Consider the following 19,569-nt stretch of genomic DNA (forward strand, 5'->3'; position numbering starts at 1 on the left):
CCCCACCTGACCTCAAAACTCACTGGGATCTCCAGTCTCTTGAGGATTAGGTGTAACATCACTGATTGAACACAGACCTGGCAGTCCTCTGCGGTATATGTGTTGGGGGCCTCATATCAGCTGGTCTATGCACCGTTTTTTGGTGTTCCAGTGTTTGAGAAATCTCAGAGGTCCAGATTAATTGAGACTGAAAGTCCTCTTACAGGGTTGTTGTCCTCCTCAGCTTCTTTCAGCCTATCCCCAGTTCAACCACAGGGATCAGCAACTTCTAACTATTTCAACACAATGTTCTATTTATATGACTATTTCAAATGGATTCATTACTCAGTGTGCAATAATTATGTTGTGGAACTTCTTTCCACTATCTGGTCTATTTTCCAGGTTAGACACACCTTTGTCCTTTCCACAGACTGGCTACCTCTGAATGAAAACCAGTGATTGTGTGTACTCCTAGGCACCTTCAAAGCCTCTCTGTTTTTGTCTATTTTTCTCATGTTGTGGAAGTAACCATAGCTTTCAAATGTTTTTTATCAAGTCATCATTATCACTGTGAGTAAATGACTCTGTGGGTACTAGGTTGTGTGCTCATGCCAAATCAACTTCAATAGTCCACTGAAAGACTGGAGAGACTTATGTGAGTAATTTTATAATATTGTCTTTGTTACTATTGATGGCAGAATGCAATTTCTTATGCTACTGTGCAATAGAACAAGGTTTCCTCAGAGAAGAAAGGCAAGTACCCAAGTGTTTTCCTCTGAAATCAGTCCTGATGACTCAAACCTGTGGTCAGAACACATGCCATTAATACTGGTCCTAATAATTTCCCTGCTAGAGAGCTGGAAATTGTAAGGAAAAAACCCACTAGATTCTTAAGATTCTACTGTCAGATTATTTATGGTGGTTGGTTCTTTTTCGCTCCCAGTACATTGAAGATTACCAACTGTGGTTTTGTCCTGGCCAATGGGAAGCTCCAAGAATACTCCAAGGTAAGTAACAGGAAAATCTAAGGAAGGACTAGCTGGGTTCAGTGGTCTAAGCCTGAAGTCTCATTGTTTTCATCATTTAGTCTTAAATATAAGTACACACTAAAGCAAAATAACTAAACAGTTTTTCATTCATTATATTCATAATTAATAATTTTAATAGTGCCTTCTGGGACATGATAACATGTCATCATGAAAGAGTCGTGGGTCTGACAAAAAAAGAAATAACTGAAATTCTATGTTTTCTATTTGAGAAATATTGGTTTTTTATTTTCCTAAAAAGAGAAAAAAAATCTGGCTCTATTGTTTCTGAAGAAAATAACTGAAAACAATCATTTGGTAATCATTACAGAAAATCCTACTAGCAGAAGTAATTTTTCAGTGATTTACAACACCCATGTGATAGCTAATAGCCTAACTCCAGTTTCAGGAGATCAAATTCCCTGATCTGACCTGCTCTTGAATCAGGCTCTCAATGGTATAAAGATATACATCGAAGCAAAACAGTTACAAATACAAATAAGTCTAAAATTAAAATGAAAACAAGTTTCAAAGAACAATTCACTGTCTTTAACAAACTTCAGTCACAAGCCTTTTTTGTGTGAGTGTGTAAAGATTTTTCATAAGCAGTAAGAAATCTGGCAACTTGAAAATCTATTCTGTTATTTCCAAACTATATAAATTCTGTTTCATAATAAAAATTGTAAATGTATACATATCTCTGACTCCATGTGAAATATTCAGTTCACCTCTCCCTATGACCAGTAATTCCTCCACTGAATGAGAGACAATTATTAGATTATTGGAGACTTCCTGTCTGAATCACCTGCTATTCCTTCTATTGTTTTTGTAAATTTCTTATTTACTAAATTATTACCAAATAAATAACAGTAGTAAAATGATCAGAAGCATTTGGATAAGATGTAAAATTGTGAGATCATCAAGAGTGCTTGCAAAGTTGATCTTTTAAAAGCTAACAAAAACATGAATTTCTAATGCATAAAGTGACCTTCAGAAGTAACAATATTTTTTGGAGATGAGAAAATATTGTTATTCAAAATTTCCCATGTATCATGAAAAGAATCTGTGGGGATATTCTTGATCATTTGAAGGAATCCAAAACTTGTATACTTTTGTTTTTCCTCAATATTTATTTTCAGGGTTTTAATAAACTAGATCCTCAACTCACTCATTGGAATTTATTTTCCTTCATGCAACAGAGTATTGCTATTGAGTCCAGGCAAGTAAGGAACTCTCAACCCTTACTCTGTCAATCAAATGAGTGCTGAAAATACAAAAATGCACCAAAATCATCTGGTGTTTTTACTTTTTATAAGGTGGACACAATAACAGTACTCATTCAGTGAAAAGACAAATGCAGACATTCTAAAATAAATTTATGGAGTGAAATGTGTCAACTTGAAAATATTTTAAGGTTTGGAAGAGCTTTGTTCATCATGAACAAAATCCCAAGAACTTAAAGCTCTTGTTAATTTCTCAGCATAATTTTGAATGTGTAGTTAAACCCACAGTCCATAAGCTGGTATGTATCCCTCATGTCTAAATTTTTCATATTGATCACTAGGAAGGATCTGGAGTCTTTTCATCTCCACATTACTTTAAATCTTGCTCTCATTGTAGCATGGACATTCTAACTGTGTCAGACACAAGGGCAAATCAAGACTTTAATCATATTGGTGACTCATCAGAAATGGAAAAAGCCGAGGTTTCATACTTCTTAGAAAACCGTATCCATCACACAGCACATACTATGACACTTCATTAGAGAAGAAATAACTTAAAACAGGAGAGGGCACATTAAGCACATGGATTTAATTACAATTTTGTATTTATAATTCTGGCCCACAGTCACTGTTTGTTGGAACAGCCTAAAAATGATATTGTGAGAAAGGAATTATTCTTCCTGCTTGTGAGAAATCTTCACACACAAAAGAAAAATGTCTTGTGACCGCAGTTTCCTTAAAGACACTGAATTTCCATAAAGATACTGTTATTTAAGAAAATGTGCTTGAGTGTACTCCCAAGGTATAGCAGATAGGAGAGAGTTTAATTCATTTATTGTTGTTCATATGACTCTATGGAGAAACATGATTTGTCTATCCAGCTTTGTAATTGTGCACATTCCTCTGGTGACTCTTCTTAACTTTCATATTATATATTATCTGATGTGTTGAGAACAGGTGTCTATTGCATACAACTTCATCCTGCCTCATTATTAGGCCACATTCTCCCAGGTCCATGTTCCCAACTAGAGTACTAAGAAACTGTTGTGTGTCCAGAAGGGCTCATGTATTTTATACATGTGAGGAGCAGAGGCCATTCCACTTTACTGATTCCAAGAAACCCTGTCCTCATACTGTAAATGGAAATGGACTCTATAAATGTGGCTGTCATTATGAGAGAAAAAATATTGGACAGAGAAGTGCTTGACATGGCTAATAGAATTACTGATAGACTTCCATGCTCCAAACCATATGAAGATACATATGCAATGGGAATTATTTAAATTGAATGTTATAAAGCCAGACAAGTAAACTAAATTTCTTTTGATATAAAAATCTTATTGATATCAAGACTAAACAGGCAGGTGTTAATACTGTCAGAGTAGATCACAGGAAAATCTGCCAAATGAAGTGCTCTGGTAGATATAAAGTGATAAATTGAAAATTATCTCCACGATTTTAGATTTCTCAGTTTCTACATCCTTTCTTTACTATAATATCCTTGTAAGTCTCCTAATGCTTAGGGCATACAGTCTATATTTTCCAGAAGAAGAATGAGACACAAACCACAGCAGTGTGTGCTAAATCCCATTGGAAGCTTTGCTCATACTCATTATTACTATATTCAATTCATATTCTTATTTTCTTCTTATAGGCCATGAGTGTCCACATGATATTATACTGACCAACCTTCAAAATAACTTAAGCAGGTTGAACTCAAGGATCTTCCCTGCTTTTCCTGCCTTGCCTGGGCTGCTTGGGAATGACATATACTTGGATGCACAGGGGCAATTCATCTTAAAGCCCACCTTAACATATTCAGCTGAAAGCCAGCAGCAAAGTGAGTCCTCCACCTTCCTTCAAGTACCATCTCAGTTCCCATCTCAATTTGGCATAAAATTCAATGCATGTTGTCACTTTTTGCTTGGGGGCACTGTAGAAAACAAAACAATATGGCCCAGGTCCAGCTTAAGATCTCTATATTATTATATGAACCTTGGTTATAGGGAAAATATTTCATTTGTTCTAGATAGTCATCATTCACTGGTATGCCCAGATGCTATATACATATGTGTGTGCGCACATATTTTCTCCCATTAAAATATGATTATCCTTAGATTCATGATCAAAGCAGAAAAGGACCTAAGAACTGCATTTAAGCTATTGTATTGCAAGAGAAACAGAAAAGTTATATGTATGGAATTGAAGATAATATGTTTCAGACTAAAGTAGAAATAACCTTAGTCTCTTAAGTCAGTCTCTAGTCTTCATTTTTTTAAATTAACTATTTTTTCACTTACATTTCAAATGTTATCCCCTTTGAAACACCCTATTCCCACCCCTCTCCCCATGCTTATATGAAGGTGTCCCCCCCCCTCAATACTCACCCACTGCCACTTCCCCGTACTGGCATTCTCTTACACTGGGGCATGAAGCCTTCACAGGAACAGGAACCACTCCTCTCATTGGTATCCAACAAGGCCATCCTCTGCTACAAATGCAGCTGGAGCCATGAGTCGCTCCATGTGTACTCTTTGTTTGGTGGTTTAGTTCCTGGGAGCTCTGGGGGCTCTAGATGGATTATTTTGTTGTTCTTCCTATAGGGTTGCAAACCCCTTCAGCTTCTTCAGTCCTTTCTCTAACTTCTCTACTGGGGTCTCTTTGCTCAGTCCAATGGTTGGCTGTGAGCATCCACCTCTGTATTTATCAGGCTCTTGCAGAGTCTCTCAGGAGACAACTATATCAGGCTCTTCAGCAAGCACTTCTTGGCATCCACATTAGTGTTTGGGCTTGGTAACATCATATGGGATGGATCCCTAGGTGTTGTAGTCTCTGGTTGGCTTTTCCTTCAGTCTCTGCTCCACACTTTGTTTCTATATCTCCTCCTGTGGTTATGTGGTTCCTTTGTCTAAGAAAAACAAAATTATCCATCCATACTTTGGTCTTCCTTCTTCTTGAGCTTCATGTTGTCTGTGAATTGTATCTTGAGTATTCCGAGCTTTTGGGCTAATAGCAACTTATTAGTGAATGTATATTATGTGTGTTCTTTTGTGATTGGGTTACCTTACTCAGTATATTTTCTAGTTCCATCCATTTGCCTAAGAATTTCATGAAGTGACATTTTTAATAGCTGAGTAGTACTCTATTATGTAAATGTAACACATTTTCTGTATCCTTTCCTCTGTTGATACATATTTATCACTATTGTTGGTGATCTTCCTGAAGTTCTTTTGTTGTGAACAATAGTTTTTGCTCTCCTAGGTTTTTTGTTATTCCAGATGAATTTGCAAATTGCTCCTTTTAAGGCTATAAAGAAATGAGTTGGAACTTTGATGGGGATTACATTGAATCTGTAGATTGCCACTCTCTTCAGAGACTTGCAGTTTTTTGTCATACAGAACAAGAATAAAATTATGCTATTATTTGTAAAAATAAGAGTTATTATTTGAGTCACACTAAGGTATTTTATATTATTTGTGACTATTGTGAAGGGTGTTGTTTCCCTAATTTCTTTTTCAGTCTGTTTATCCTTTGAGAAGAGGAAGGCTAATGATTTATTTGAGTTAATATGAGTTATTTGAGTTTTTATATGCAGCCACTTTGCTGAAGTTGTTTATCAGGTTAAGAAGTTCTCTGGTGGAATTTTTGTGGTCACTTAAGTATACTATCATATCATCTGCAAATAGTGATATTTTGACTTCTTCCTTTCCAATGTGTATCCCTTTGACCTCCTTTTGTTGTCTAATTGCTCTGGTTAGGACTACAAGTACTTCTATTTACTATGTAGGGAAAGAGTGGGCAGCTTTGTCTATTCCCTGATTTTAGTGGGATTCCTTCAAGTTTCTCTCCATTTAGTTTGATGTAGGCTACTGGTTTGCTCTATACTGCTTTTACTATGCTTAGGTATGAGCTTTGAATTCATGTTCTTTCCAAGACTTTTATCATGAAGGGGTATTGGATTTTGTTAAATGCTTTCTCAGCATCTCATGAAATGATCATATGAATTTTTTTTGAGGTTGTTTATGTAGTCAGTTCCATTGATGGGTTTCTAGATATTGAACCATCCTTGCATTTCTAGGATGAAGCCTACTTGATCATGATAGATGAATGTTTGCATGTGTTCTTGAATTTGATTGGTGAGAATTTTATTGAGTATTTTTGATTCAATATTCGTGAGATAAATTGGTCTGAAATTTTGTTTCATTTTTGGGTCTTTTGTGGTTTAGGTATAAGAATAATTGTAGCTTCAAAGAACTAATTGGGTGGTGTTCCTTCTCTTTCTATTATGTAGAATAGTTTCAAGCATATTGGTATTAGTTCTTCCTTGAAAACCTGATAGAATTCTGTACTAAACCCATCTGGTCCTAGACTTATTTTAGTTGGAAGACTATTAATGAATGTTTCTATTTTTTTAGGGGTTATGGTACCAATTTGATGGTTTATCTGATCCTGATTTAACTTGTTACCTTGTGTCTTCTACAGCCACATATGGATTTCAAATAGACCTGATACTTAAGAAATAGGGCTTTTGGAATTGATTTATGGATTTTTTAAAAATAAGAGCATAATTACATTATTTTCTCCTTTACTCAAATGTACCCCTTTTATTGCTTTTACATTTTTGTGTTTATAAAAAAGTTGGTGTGTGTGTGTGTGTGTGCATGTGTGTGTGCATATATATATGTGTGTGTGTATTCACACACAGTTGAATTCATGTGGATTTGAACACATATATACAACACACAAAAAAAAAACCCCTCATATATCTTATTCAGTCTGTATCATGTTACTTGTGTTTTCAGGCCTGACTATTTTATATTAGACAAATAACATGTATATTCTACACTGAGAAAGACTGTTTATTTTATATTTTGTTATATGACTCCTTTGTTTACTCTTAATACTTTTGTTTTAAGTAGCATATATAACATTGCATTGTGGTCCAATTTTTGAAAATAAGTCTTAGAAGAGAAAACAAAACTTTGATCTCAGATTTGAACTTACACAAATGAAACCAAGGTACAGAGTTTGACAAAATAATCATTTATACATTTGCATGAAGGGGACATACTATTGATGAGAGAAATTTAACAATGGTTCTTCTGCAAGCTCAACAAGAAAACTCAGGATGCGAAGAGCTTCACTATGACATTTGAAGATGATAGATAACTGATTGATGTGAATAAAAGTGAAGGTGGCTATGAAAACAGATATGACTACTGAAGCACCTGCTTGTACAGAGTTCAGGGAACTCGTTCAATTGGATATCAATTATCTTATGATGCAATGCAACTTACAGAGCATCATCTTGTCAGTATTCACACTGGATCATGTCATAGAGAACACTAGCTCCTGTCTTGGAGACATCTGTAAGATTTGTAACAGTGTAAAGTATTGGAAAGAAGAATATATAGACACTACAGGATGACTAATCCATTAGAATGGAGACATTATTCAATTAAAATTTGTTTTTTTAATAGAACTATATAAATTATGAGTTCTATGTAGTGATCTCATTTTTTTTCCTCAGATACAAAGAAAAGACATGATAAGAAACAAAGAACTAGCATAACATCATATTTCCATAGCGGCTCTGTCCCCCAACTCTACCAAGTATGTACTGTTCCAAGAGTTAATAAGAGTGGACAACTCTTTGGAAAAGAGCTGAATTTCATTTGTAAGGATGGCAAACTGCCCGCAGCAATTGTGGTAGGTCTCACATGGTTCATTTATGGCTCTCCTAAAGAAAATCTGATAAAAATAAGTGTTGATTGATCTTCCAGGTTTAACATTAGGGTGAAAGTTTGACAACAAATGATTGAGGCACAAAACCAGTTGGAGTTCCTCTTTGTTTATGCCAGTTGTTGTACTGCACCTATGCACACCATTGGTATGGTTTTCATGAGCAAATAGTGCTTTGTGCTGCATAACATGTGACAGGTATTTCCCTTTCTTTCTTGCAGGACATCCTATCGCTGATAAGATCAAAAGGGCCTAACACAAAGAGCATATTCTTCATATCTCCTAATGAGACACTGTGCAAAACACTAAAGGAGAAGCTAGATTCTGGGGAAGAGGTGGATATAAAACATCAGTCAGTACATGTGGCGGCATGGATCTTGAAGGTAAGAAATATCCTTGCATCATCCACCCTCAGGATTCCTCTGAATCTACATGAGTAATTTTCTTGATCATGCATTCCCATGAGTGATAGTAGCTACATATGGGAGAAAATTCATAAGGTTCCTCTGGTATCTATTCACAACATAAGGAATAAGGATTCAAACAAAACTCCAGTCAGAATGAGCAGTAATGTAACTAAGTATCTTTCATTTACTATTTTCATGTGGCCATGAGGAGGGTGAATTCATACATGCATACAAGTGTCACCTGGTATGCATCCCTAGCCAGATGCATTTGACTACCAGTGTTCTTCATTTTCTGTCACTCTCTTCTTCTTTTTTTTTTTTTTAACTGAGAGGCAGATTTCTCTTCCTCAGTATAGAGTAAGTGATTCCTTCATGTGTCCCTTTGCTAACAATACCAAGTAGGATCTCATGATCTGCTTGTCTCCATCTCATGGAATATTGGTACCCAAATGGACATCTTCATAGCTGATAAACAGTTATTTTTATTTACTCTGCCATACCTTCAGCACCATAAAATGGTATTTTCTCTTTTATTATTAAAATTAAAATTCAATCAGATCATTTCACTCCTTCTTTTCCCTTGCTCTAAGTTTGTTTCCCCTCATTCTCCTACTTTTGCTAAACTACATGGCCCATTTTCATTTACTGTTATTATTATATAGATAAAAATGAGTCCATAAATATGTTCAAATAACCTGATAAGTCTATTGTCCTTGGTAGATATGAGGTAACCAACTGTGATTGGCTTAAAAATTAAAAATTAAAGATTCCCTTTTGGGAACAATAATTTTCTCACAGTTTATAGTATTGGTGTGCATGTAGTTCTTCATCTAGAAGTTTGTCTTCACAAGATTTATTCATTCCAAATTAGTGTTACTAACATGGATGATGTTTTGTTCAGAAATTGTTTAATCAGAATATTATATTGTTGGACTATCAAAAGTGATGCCTCACCACATTTGAATATGGGCCTAATCTGAGGCACAATCTCAAAACAGATTTCCTGATCCTCTCATGTACAATCTTTGTGAGTCTTTTAACCAATGTTTGGAGCCCAAGATTCAGGGGTTAGTATGTAATATGTATGCAGTGGGGCTTGAAGCCACAGGATATTTTGTTCTCTGTACCTTGAATAGCTGTGGTTTTCTGTAATAGTCTCCATCCATTGCCAAGAGAACCTTCTTTGTTGTATTAGTAAGGGCTACACTATCTACAAATACTAGCTTAAATTTTTACCACAGAGTTTGGAATCATGCCTGTTTAGTGACACAGTGATAGGGCCTTCTCTAAGAGAAGATCACATGAACCCATGTGATCCCATGCTTCTAGTAATAAACATGATTTTTCTGCACCTCAGAAATCAGATAATAACTTACTATGATTGTCTTTGTTATAGTTACCATAATTGTATAATTCTTTGTTGTAGTTCTCATAATTGTATATTTCTGGTATTTAAAAATAATATTTGATCTGAGGCAGTGATCACCTATTTGTGCTAGTTTGATCAGTTGCCCACTAGAGGCACATTGAGCTAATAAGAGATTTTTCTGCAATCCACGCACATCTGAAAATCTACTCTTTGTTTTCCAGTTTTGATGAATAAAATTTACTGTGCCTTCATATCAGTCAATATTCTAACTTGGGGAAAGTTTGAGAGAGAGCTATGAAAAAAGTTAGAACTAAACTAAATTTTAGAGTCGACTGTGTAATCTCCATAATGTAGTTTTTTACATAAAATATTTTTTTCTCTCTATAAGGAGTTTCTGCGATCCATTAAAGGGAGTCTGCTGACTTCTCAGTTATACGACCAGTGGCTTTGTGTACTTCAAAGGGTCAATGAAAAAGAAAAAATAGCAGCAGTGCAAAGGTAATGGCTAGCAAATTGTGCAAAACACATCAACAAAATAGAAGTAATATTTGCTTATACATATTGGAGATTATATATCACAGCAATATCCACTAAAAATACTGGCTGAGCACAAAAGGTTTCAATTGTTCAAAAACATGGGAGACATTTTCAAACAGAAGTATGACTTGACTTGACCAGTTACAGTGCACCATGCTTATAATCTCAGCTTTGTATTCCAGTTAAGTTTGTCATTCCCTCCCCAAATTTGAGGAAACATTTCAAGCAATATTTCGAATATACATTCTTCCTTTCATTTTATTCATGGAAGTCCAAATATAAGATACAATTACCTTCTATCCTTTCTTTATATTTACAAATTGAATAGACTTGTTTTAAAATAACCGTCTCTTTCTTCAGTCTGTTAGAAAGACTCCCACAACCAAATGCTGCTATTCTCGTACAACTATTTAAGATTTTATATAAAATTTCAAGAAACTCATCGGTTAACCAAATGACTTCAAACAATCTCTCTGTGGAGATAGCACCATATATCTTCTGCCTTCGTAGCTCCCACAATAAAGACCTGACAAATGATATTGCCGAAAAGGTAATTAGACATGAACTTTAAGCCTACCTTTGATAAGCCTTTACTGTGAGACAGGAATAGAAGATTTTCCTCAGAGTCTGCGTTATTTTGTTGTTGATGGTGATGATTTTGGTTTGGTATTTTTTCATTTTGTAAAATAGGTATAGCTGTTTATGTTGTTCTTCTGGAGATGAAAAATCATTGGTGCATTTTAAGTAAGTAAAATAAAAATGGGTATTTGAGCTCACTGACTCAGTCTTTTGTCAATTGTGATTTAGAATATCCTTATACTAACCCAGAGGGGAAAAATGCTCTGAAATGATTTTAAAAAATACTACTGGGTACTCGGGTCAGCAATCAAGACTGAATTTTGATATAATCAGTATAGAATGTGTAAAATTCTACTTGTCTTCAAGGTGATTTCCCCAACAAAACAAAGGCAATATATTTTGGATTTTTTTTCAGATACAGTTATTATGACACCTGATTAGTTTGGTTAAATATACACTTGGCCTCTTGATGCTGGTTTTGATTGGTTTAAGGAAATTATATAGTACACTTTTCGTTTGTACCTGCCTTTCAAATACTAAATAAAATTCCAAAACTTCTTCAGTATTGGGATCAAATGGTTATTTTTACTCTCAGTATTTGAGTTTCTGATTCATTTTTAATTGACCAACTGCCCTTGAACATGTAAGGTATTTATTTTAGTACAGCTTGAGGGAAAAAAATGTCCCTTGTATTTTATAGGATTAAATATCAGGATGAAAAAATAGGGTTCCAAAGAATCTGCCACTGGACATCCATAACTATCCAGTTTCCTCCAAATAGGCATTATTTTAAATACCTCCCACCATAATAAACCTGAGGATCAAGCTGTTACCACTGCATCTGCAGCGAGCTGTCAGAGACATGTGAATGTTACTGCTCAGATGGGTTTGAGGGTCTCTTGCTTTTTGGTCAGCCATGGGAACTTTCAGTAGGATTGTGTTCACATTCAGAGGTCACATTCCCTCCGTAGTTGTGCCTTTCTATAAGCATCCTTACAATTATGCACAGATATGAATGTGTCAGAGAAAACCAAAGTTTTTCAAGTGGACAGTATGTTTCACATACGGGCCATCCCAATGTGAAAACTGGAAATCATCCTTTTATATAGTATACCACATTGATGAACACTATTGAACATCTGGTGTCACATCTAACAGTAACATCCCCCATTATTTTTATAAGTACTGACTTTTTGAATAATTTTAAGCTACATATTGGTAGATGCCAAGACTCATAAGTAAAATGTGATTTGCAACCATGCAAAATGACAGAGACGCTCTGTGTTTTCTCTGTTTTGTCACAGATTTCTCTGGTAAACTTTATGATCCAAAACACTCCAGAAATTTTCGGGGTTGACAAAGGTACAGTTTGGAATAAAACATCATTTGTTCTAACATATGAAGCAAAGGCAACATGTTCCCAGGAGATTCCATCTGATACTGGGAACATGAAGGAACCAGAAAACAGACTCGGCAGCTGCCCCAGTGGCAGCACATGCACTTCTGCCCATTATGAATTATCGAAAATTCAATCTGCTCCTCTTGTGTCTGAGGACATTAAAGGTGTGTCTAGATATTCTAGTATCATAACTTAATAGATAGAATTATTTAGCAATGAAAATTTGGTTTATAACAAACAGCAATGAAGAAGTAATAAAACTATGTAAAAGGAAACTTCACCTGTGTGTTATAATTTTCTATTGCTAGAAATTGCCTCCACATTTTGATACCTCTTTTCACTATTTTTGAATTCATGTAAGAGGTAAATGCCAGAAATAGGGTCAATTAATAAATTAAGGATATGTCACCAATTTTGATATATGGAGTATTAATTTATATGTGTCTAATACATAGAATAGCAATTCAATGCCAAATTGAATTTTCCATATCTAAAATCTCTGGCTGTCCTGAATCTTCCTTTGTAGACCAGGTTGATCTTAAACTCACAGACATCCTCTTGGCTCTGCATCCAAGTTCTGAAAATAAAGGCATGTGCAACCATGCTTTTCCCTTAGGCAAGTTTTAAAATATAGCATAATACAACCATAGGGGAGACCTAGACACTACAATATCAGATTTGAGTTCACAGTTCAGTGGGCGAGGAAGCCAAGGGCTGTAATAGAAATACAGCTAGACAAATTGTGTTGTGAAGTGCAGATACTGCTGTTAATTTACTGTTGCCCACGACTGTTTAGTTAGAAAGTCACAGAGGTGGACTAAAGTTTGGTACTATATTATTACTTGACTCTATTACCTATATGCATAGCTTTCAAGGCAAATATAAGAATTTATGATTTATACCAGAAGTATGGGCCATATACAACTAGATATCCAATGCCTTATGAAGCAATGTCATTATTATAAATGTTATACTACTGATTAGTTATTTTCTGTGTATTTGTGGTGATGTGTAAGGCATGCAGGCTACAAAATTTGAAGGGCATGCAAGGGCTAAGTGAGTTCAATTACAACAAATGATTTCTCTTCTTTATTAGATTCAGAAAAACTACACGAAAATGTGTCTGCAACACAGATGGAACCATTTCAAAATCCACCATCACAAGTAAAAAACCAATTAGTTCGTAAATTTCCAACCATTGTTTGCTTGGACAGAATGTTGCTTGCTACAATACCTGTGAGTTTCATTTCGGGTTTTTAGAGCTGTCCTATTTCTCATAATTTCTGGAAATCTTTGTTCTAAGTCAATTATTTCATCAAACTGATGAATATATAGATAACCTATTCATGAGGGTAAGATCCTTTTAAAATAGAAATAAATACAACTGAAGTTGAAGTTTTTTAATTTAAAGAAAAATGAAAAGAGAGAAAAGAAATTGTATTCTTATATCTTGCACTGATTTCAGCAAAGACCAAACTCATCAGCATGTCGGATGAAATAGATCTATAGAAGTGCTCCCTGATTCTCCAACTATCAACTCTGTCAGCTGTTTTATGATTCCATATTAGCCTAGAGTCTACCTTAATAACATTGCCTCTGAGATTATTCAATCTTATAATTAAAATATCTATAAACCTTTATTTGAAATTATCAATGATTTTAATATACATGTTGTTCTTTGCTATATATTGATCTTTTTACCTTAGTGGACTATATATAACTGCCACCTAATATGGTTTAGTCTATTTTAAATACTGTACCAGATTTCCACTTAGTGCATAATAACCATTGCTTCCAGCATCTATTTTAGCACTAAGCGTTTCTCTGAAATTTATTCTGCATGTGAACAAGTTTACCATGTTAGACACATGAGAATTACTGCCTGTTCCTCTGGTATTTTAAAGCCGGAATTTTTTTTTTTTTTTTTTGTCATCAATGACTGTAATCATGTAATCAATTGCAAAGAGTGAAAATATGGAGTAAATCATTGTGTGGTCATCATTTTTATAGACTAAAACCATGAGAAAATGATTAAAATATGTCATTCTTAAATATGACAGTATCTTTAGATAAAGAGAGTTGAAAATAAGAAGTCATAGAGGAAGGAAATAAAATTCTCAGAAGCATAATGAAAATAAAGAAAGCTTTCTTAAAAACACAAATGTTAGGATTCATAATAGAGGCCAGGGGAGACAGGAAGTAAAATTGTGATTTGATCTTTGAAAGAGAAATAGCCCAATAGTAACTTATATTGGCAGTCTTGAGAAAGATATTCATAGAAGAGAAGAAAAAGTAAGAGAAGACCATTCAACAATGCTTTGGGGAACAGAAGTGTGGTTCTGCCCCCAGTCCACATGTTGGGAAACCCACATGGAGATTGAGCTGCACATTTACTATAATCATGCCATAGGTCATGATGGAGCTACAGTCTGCTTTTTGGTTAGTGGTCAGTCCTTAATAGCTCCCATTGGTCCAGGTTAGTTACTCTGTTGGTGTTTTTGTGGAGTCCCAATCTCCTTCAGGATCCTGAATTCTTTCCCCAACCCATCCATAAGAGTCCTTGAACTCCATCCAATGTTTGGCTGTTGGTCTCCTTATCTGTTTTAGTCAGCTGCTGGATGGCACCTCTCAGGGAGCAGTTATGATAGGCTCCTATCTGGATGTCCCACGTGGGAGCTGGTCTCCTTTGAGACAGGCAGAGCATAACCTGTAAAGTAGAGTGCAGATCTCTAATTGCAGGTAGTAGTGTGGACTGAAAGCCAGGAAAGAAAATATAAACAAATAGTAAATTTACTTCATTTATACTGGAGCCAGAACTCTGTTTCTTTGATTCTAGTCTTGGGTAAGAACACATAAACTCCTGCCTTTATGTTGTACTTTTGAGCCAATATCTGGTTGGTGACAGGTTGGGAATCTAAGAAAGTCTCAACCAGTTGTTCTCAGCTTTCCTAAACCTGTAACACTAATATAGTTCATCATGCTGTGGTCATCCCTAACCATGACACCATTTTACTGTTATTTTATAACTGAAATTTTGATACTCTTATGAATTATATTGCATAATACATAATATATCTGATATGCCAAATATATGATTTGTGGCCCCCAAATGGATTGTGTCACAGGTAAAGAATTATTGGTCTAAAATGCTTTTTATTACAAAAATATTTCTCAAATAATTTCTACACTGTACATTGACCATTACTTTTTCTTCATTAAAAAAGGATTTCATTAGAAATATACAAGGAAATGTGCTTTCTTCAGATTCATATGAAAATTGGATTAGTATCCCAGATGAAAATTCTGTGCTTGCAAAAAATTCTGCTATACAAAGGTAATGATAGAGTAAGATCTTGAGGAACTGCACAAAGATAGAAGCAATGCAATTTGAAGGTACATAGGCTTGTATTTACAGGATTATAAACAGGAATGGTGTCCTATTCTGAGAGGCTCCATTTTCTCAGACATGTAGAGTCACTTTATATACAAGTGCATTTGTCAAGCAAGAGTGTTGTACCATGCATGTAATCCCATCATTTGGGAGTCTTATACATTATAACTGCCATGGTTTGGAAGACCACCTGTGCTACACAGTTGTGTGCAGGTCAGCCTAGAGTATTGTTTTGAGTTCCTGTATGAGATATATAAGTAAGTGTGTATAATATTTGTGGATCATTTACATCCTAAGATTATTACCATAGTATTATGAATGTTGTACCTGTAAAACACATGTCATTTATTAGAACATGAAGCTATTACTGAGTTTGTCTTTCTTAACTGTAACTACCTAGAGAGGTCTGGGTCAGATATAGCTTTGACTTCTTTGAATCATTTTCCTGTATGATATTCCATGGAATGACTTCTTAGATAACATAAACTTTGAGCTCCCATTTCTACCCAGACCCCAGTATCTCTGCCTTATCTATAGTAGAAGCTTTTACAACTGCATTGTGTAGGGTCACTAGTGTGCTATATACTCCTTATGTTCCAGTGTGTTACAAGCATGTTATATGCCTATTCATACTACATTAGATATTAAATGTGTCCTCATGGTGGCTGGAAATATGGTTAACTGTTTAACAATACTGTGCTTCCATACACAGAACACACATGAACTTTAACTATCTTTACTCATTCTATTTCCAGGGAACCTTATACCTTCCCCTGGGTTCTGTGGGTAGCATGTTGTATAGAGATATTAATACATGATTTTTAAATTTTTCCATAATTCTATAGGGAGAAGTTGTTTGCAGAAAATGTAAGGGGATCTGATTTTTCCTTTTGGGAACAAAGTCCTCATTGTGATCCAGGAATTGGGACTACCTCAGAAAGGTCATTGATGTTAAAAGACACCCTAGAATTGCATTCTTCTGGAGTGGGAGATACATTGAACTATTTCAGGAAGGATTGGAAAGGGAGAGAGGTAATGTAGCTTGATGGAAGTGAATAATTTCATTTTGGTTCTTTTGTTCTTTACTCTTTTCTTTCTTTTTTTTTCAGATATTGATTTTAGATACTGATGTTTAACCAACAACATGCTGTGTGTCCAAAAGACTACAGTGAAGTTGAAAAAACTCCTGATTAACTAGGGTTTTGTTTGTTTATTTGTTTTCTGTTGTAGGTGTACTTGGAGCACATGATAGTTGTGCTTCATTCAGGGCCCAACTGAAGCAGGGTAGGAATCTGAAGGCAAGAACTGTGTAAGAGTTATGCTTCCTGTCCTGCACATCATGTCTTTCTTTGTTTGATTAATAGCTCAAGGGTGGCACCATCCTGGAGATCTGGGCCCTATTATTTCCATTGTTAATCAAGACAATATCCCATAGACTTCCTACACACTAGGACAATCTGATATAGGCATTTTCTCAACTAAGATGCATCTTTTCACCAACTTCTTCTCTTAGTCATTTTTCTACTCCTTTAATAAAACACCAGGAGTAAGGCATCTTATAGAAGTAAATGGTTATCTGGGACTTAGAGATGTAGAGAGAGTACATTCCTTCAAAGTTATGAGAGAGGAGCATGGCTGCAGGAAGGGAGGACTACCAATCAGGAATCAGAGACCTGTCAGCTCTCATCTTAGGCAGCAAACATGAAGCACAGAGAGTACACAGCATATGGCACATGGCTTCTATAACTCTAAATCTAACCAATGAAATACTTCTTCCAGGAAAGCCAAGCCACTTAAAACATCCAAAAGGTCTCACAAAGATGGTATCATATATTGTGATACATGAAATTAAATAAGCACCTCATTCAAACCATCACAATGCAACTCCACCTCCTTCCCACACCCCTCAAAAATCACTGATTTGAGAAACCTTTGAACTCATTAATTTGATTCACTCACTGGTATTCAGGTAGCATATCAGTTCTGAAATGTATCTTTGTGTTACTAGTTCCTCCATTCTTTGCAATATGTATGAAATTTTAACTATGTTATCTAAGTTGCAAAAGAATCTTCATTTTAGACAGAGACTTCATTTCACAGGTTCATATATGCTTGTAGTAACTGCTATTTTCTTCATCATTTTATATTTCAATTTTTTAGTGATTTCAATTTTTTAATGTATTTAAAATGACAGAGGATCTTGTTTTTGCCTTTTGGTGTTTCAGATGACTTTTAGACAAGTCATGATTGACAACAATGTAGAGGTTTTGGAAGTTGATGATTGTACAATTGGTAATGATGTTCAAAAGGCGTCTGATGACATAAAGATGTCACTAAATACTGCTGGTAAGTCACCTGTTATGAAAAGGCTATAGGTGGCCACAGTGGGAAAACCTCAAATACTAGTACTGAACAATTAAAGATTTCATCTGCTTCTTCTCAGGAAGAAGGTCCTACTTGTAAGAGAACCTTTAATTAGTCAACAAATGAATGGAAGGATGATATCATTCCCTGATTTCATAAATTTGTAAATATCAGAGTAGCATTGGGACATATCATGGTGTTAGAGTATGGGAAAAGATTTTTAAACAATACTTTAATTAAATTATATATAAATATATGTGTATATACATATGTATACATACAGATACACACAAACACACACACACATATAAATACTTACATGTATGTCTGACAGAGGGACTCCTTATTTCGCCCCTGTAAGACTTTCAGAATATTACCTCATATATTTCTCACTTTTCTTCCCATGATCCACAAGTCATGTAAGATATCTTGGGTATGAAATTGTTTTTAAAATATCTCTTAAACAATTATTTGATTTTAAAATCCATTAAGTATAATACAAGACTGAACCATGTGCCAACAAATTTGCTATCCTTGTATAAAAACACTAATGTTTGTTTAATTTACTTTGAGAGATAATCTTCCTACATCCTTAGCATTTGCTATAAATATTAAGCTGCACAGGATCCATTACAACATATATGTGAAGAATAATAAAGATGCTAAATAAAACATACCTGATTTAACACTTAACACCATTCAAAATAAGATATACTCTTAAGTAAATTTTTGTATAGAGTTCGGAAAATGCACTGAAAAATAGTCTTATCTGAAGTGGGGCGAATCTATCATCTGAGAATGTTGGTCTAATGAAGATGTTTTCTGTTTCATTTAGGATGGGACAATGGAAAAACCTCAACATATAATGTTTCACAAAGGAACTATTTCATACAAATAGTTTCACTCACTGTATTTATCTTATGTTGTGCACTTATCTATAATATTTATCTATTATAATAAATTTATTAAATTACGTTATTACTTAGACTCCAATGTGCCTGATTCATGATACTACATACTCTTTGGAAAATGACATTTTCAGTTGTCTCCTCTACCTCTATTACTCAGGCACATGTATTCATGTGAAAGATCCACTAGAATCAATTAGTATTTCTTTTACAAACTACAATCAAAATGGCATTCTAAGTACTGCTTAAGAAATGAATAGTGAGGGTTTATCTGACCAAATTCTTCTAGATTCTCAACATAAAACAGAAAACATACTACTATTGTAGTAGCACAATAAAATCAGACTCACTCCTGTGCATTATAGCAACAGTTTTTTTAAAAAAGAATTTATGTTTCTATTTTTGTGAAAAGGCACTTTAGAAAAATCATTTTCATTAGGAAAAATAGCTCATTATTTGGGGGCACAGAGTATCATCATACAGCAGTTCTGATGTCAGGAGTTTGGAGCTAGTGAAGTTATTCACCTAGTTGAGAAGCAAAGGACAATGAATGTTCATATTCAGTGAGCCGCTTCTTTTTTTATACATTCCAGGAACCATGCCTAAGGAATAGTACAGCCCAGTTATAGTGTTATTTGCCCACATC

The 19,569-nt window shown here is 34.9% G+C and overlaps 1 protein-coding gene across 1 annotated transcript in view; it reads left to right on the forward strand.

Annotated features, from left to right (window-relative positions):
- Nucleotides 1-18,995, forward strand: part of LOC117706581 (rho GTPase-activating protein 20-like) — a 30,235-nt gene extending 11,240 nt beyond the window's left edge. The window contains exons 6-17 of the mRNA XM_034499430.3: nucleotides 923-986; nucleotides 3,882-4,067; nucleotides 7,758-7,936; nucleotides 8,191-8,352; nucleotides 10,134-10,243; nucleotides 10,643-10,832; nucleotides 12,166-12,424; nucleotides 13,357-13,496; nucleotides 15,485-15,594; nucleotides 16,497-16,683; nucleotides 17,877-17,997; nucleotides 18,851-18,995. Coding sequence (XP_034355321.1) covers nucleotides 923-986; nucleotides 3,882-4,067; nucleotides 7,758-7,936; nucleotides 8,191-8,352; nucleotides 10,134-10,243; nucleotides 10,643-10,832; nucleotides 12,166-12,424; nucleotides 13,357-13,496; nucleotides 15,485-15,594; nucleotides 16,497-16,683; nucleotides 17,877-17,997; nucleotides 18,851-18,972 — 1,830 coding nt within the window. The 3' untranslated portion in view covers nucleotides 18,973-18,995. The remainder of the gene's footprint in view (nucleotides 1-922; nucleotides 987-3,881; nucleotides 4,068-7,757; nucleotides 7,937-8,190; nucleotides 8,353-10,133; nucleotides 10,244-10,642; nucleotides 10,833-12,165; nucleotides 12,425-13,356; nucleotides 13,497-15,484; nucleotides 15,595-16,496; nucleotides 16,684-17,876; nucleotides 17,998-18,850) is intronic.
- Nucleotides 18,996-19,569: the final 574 nt, after the last annotated feature.

This window comes from Arvicanthis niloticus, chromosome 4 (genome assembly GCF_011762505.2).
Source record: "Arvicanthis niloticus isolate mArvNil1 chromosome 4, mArvNil1.pat.X, whole genome shotgun sequence".
Lineage (NCBI taxonomy): Eukaryota > Metazoa > Chordata > Mammalia > Rodentia > Muridae > Arvicanthis > Arvicanthis niloticus.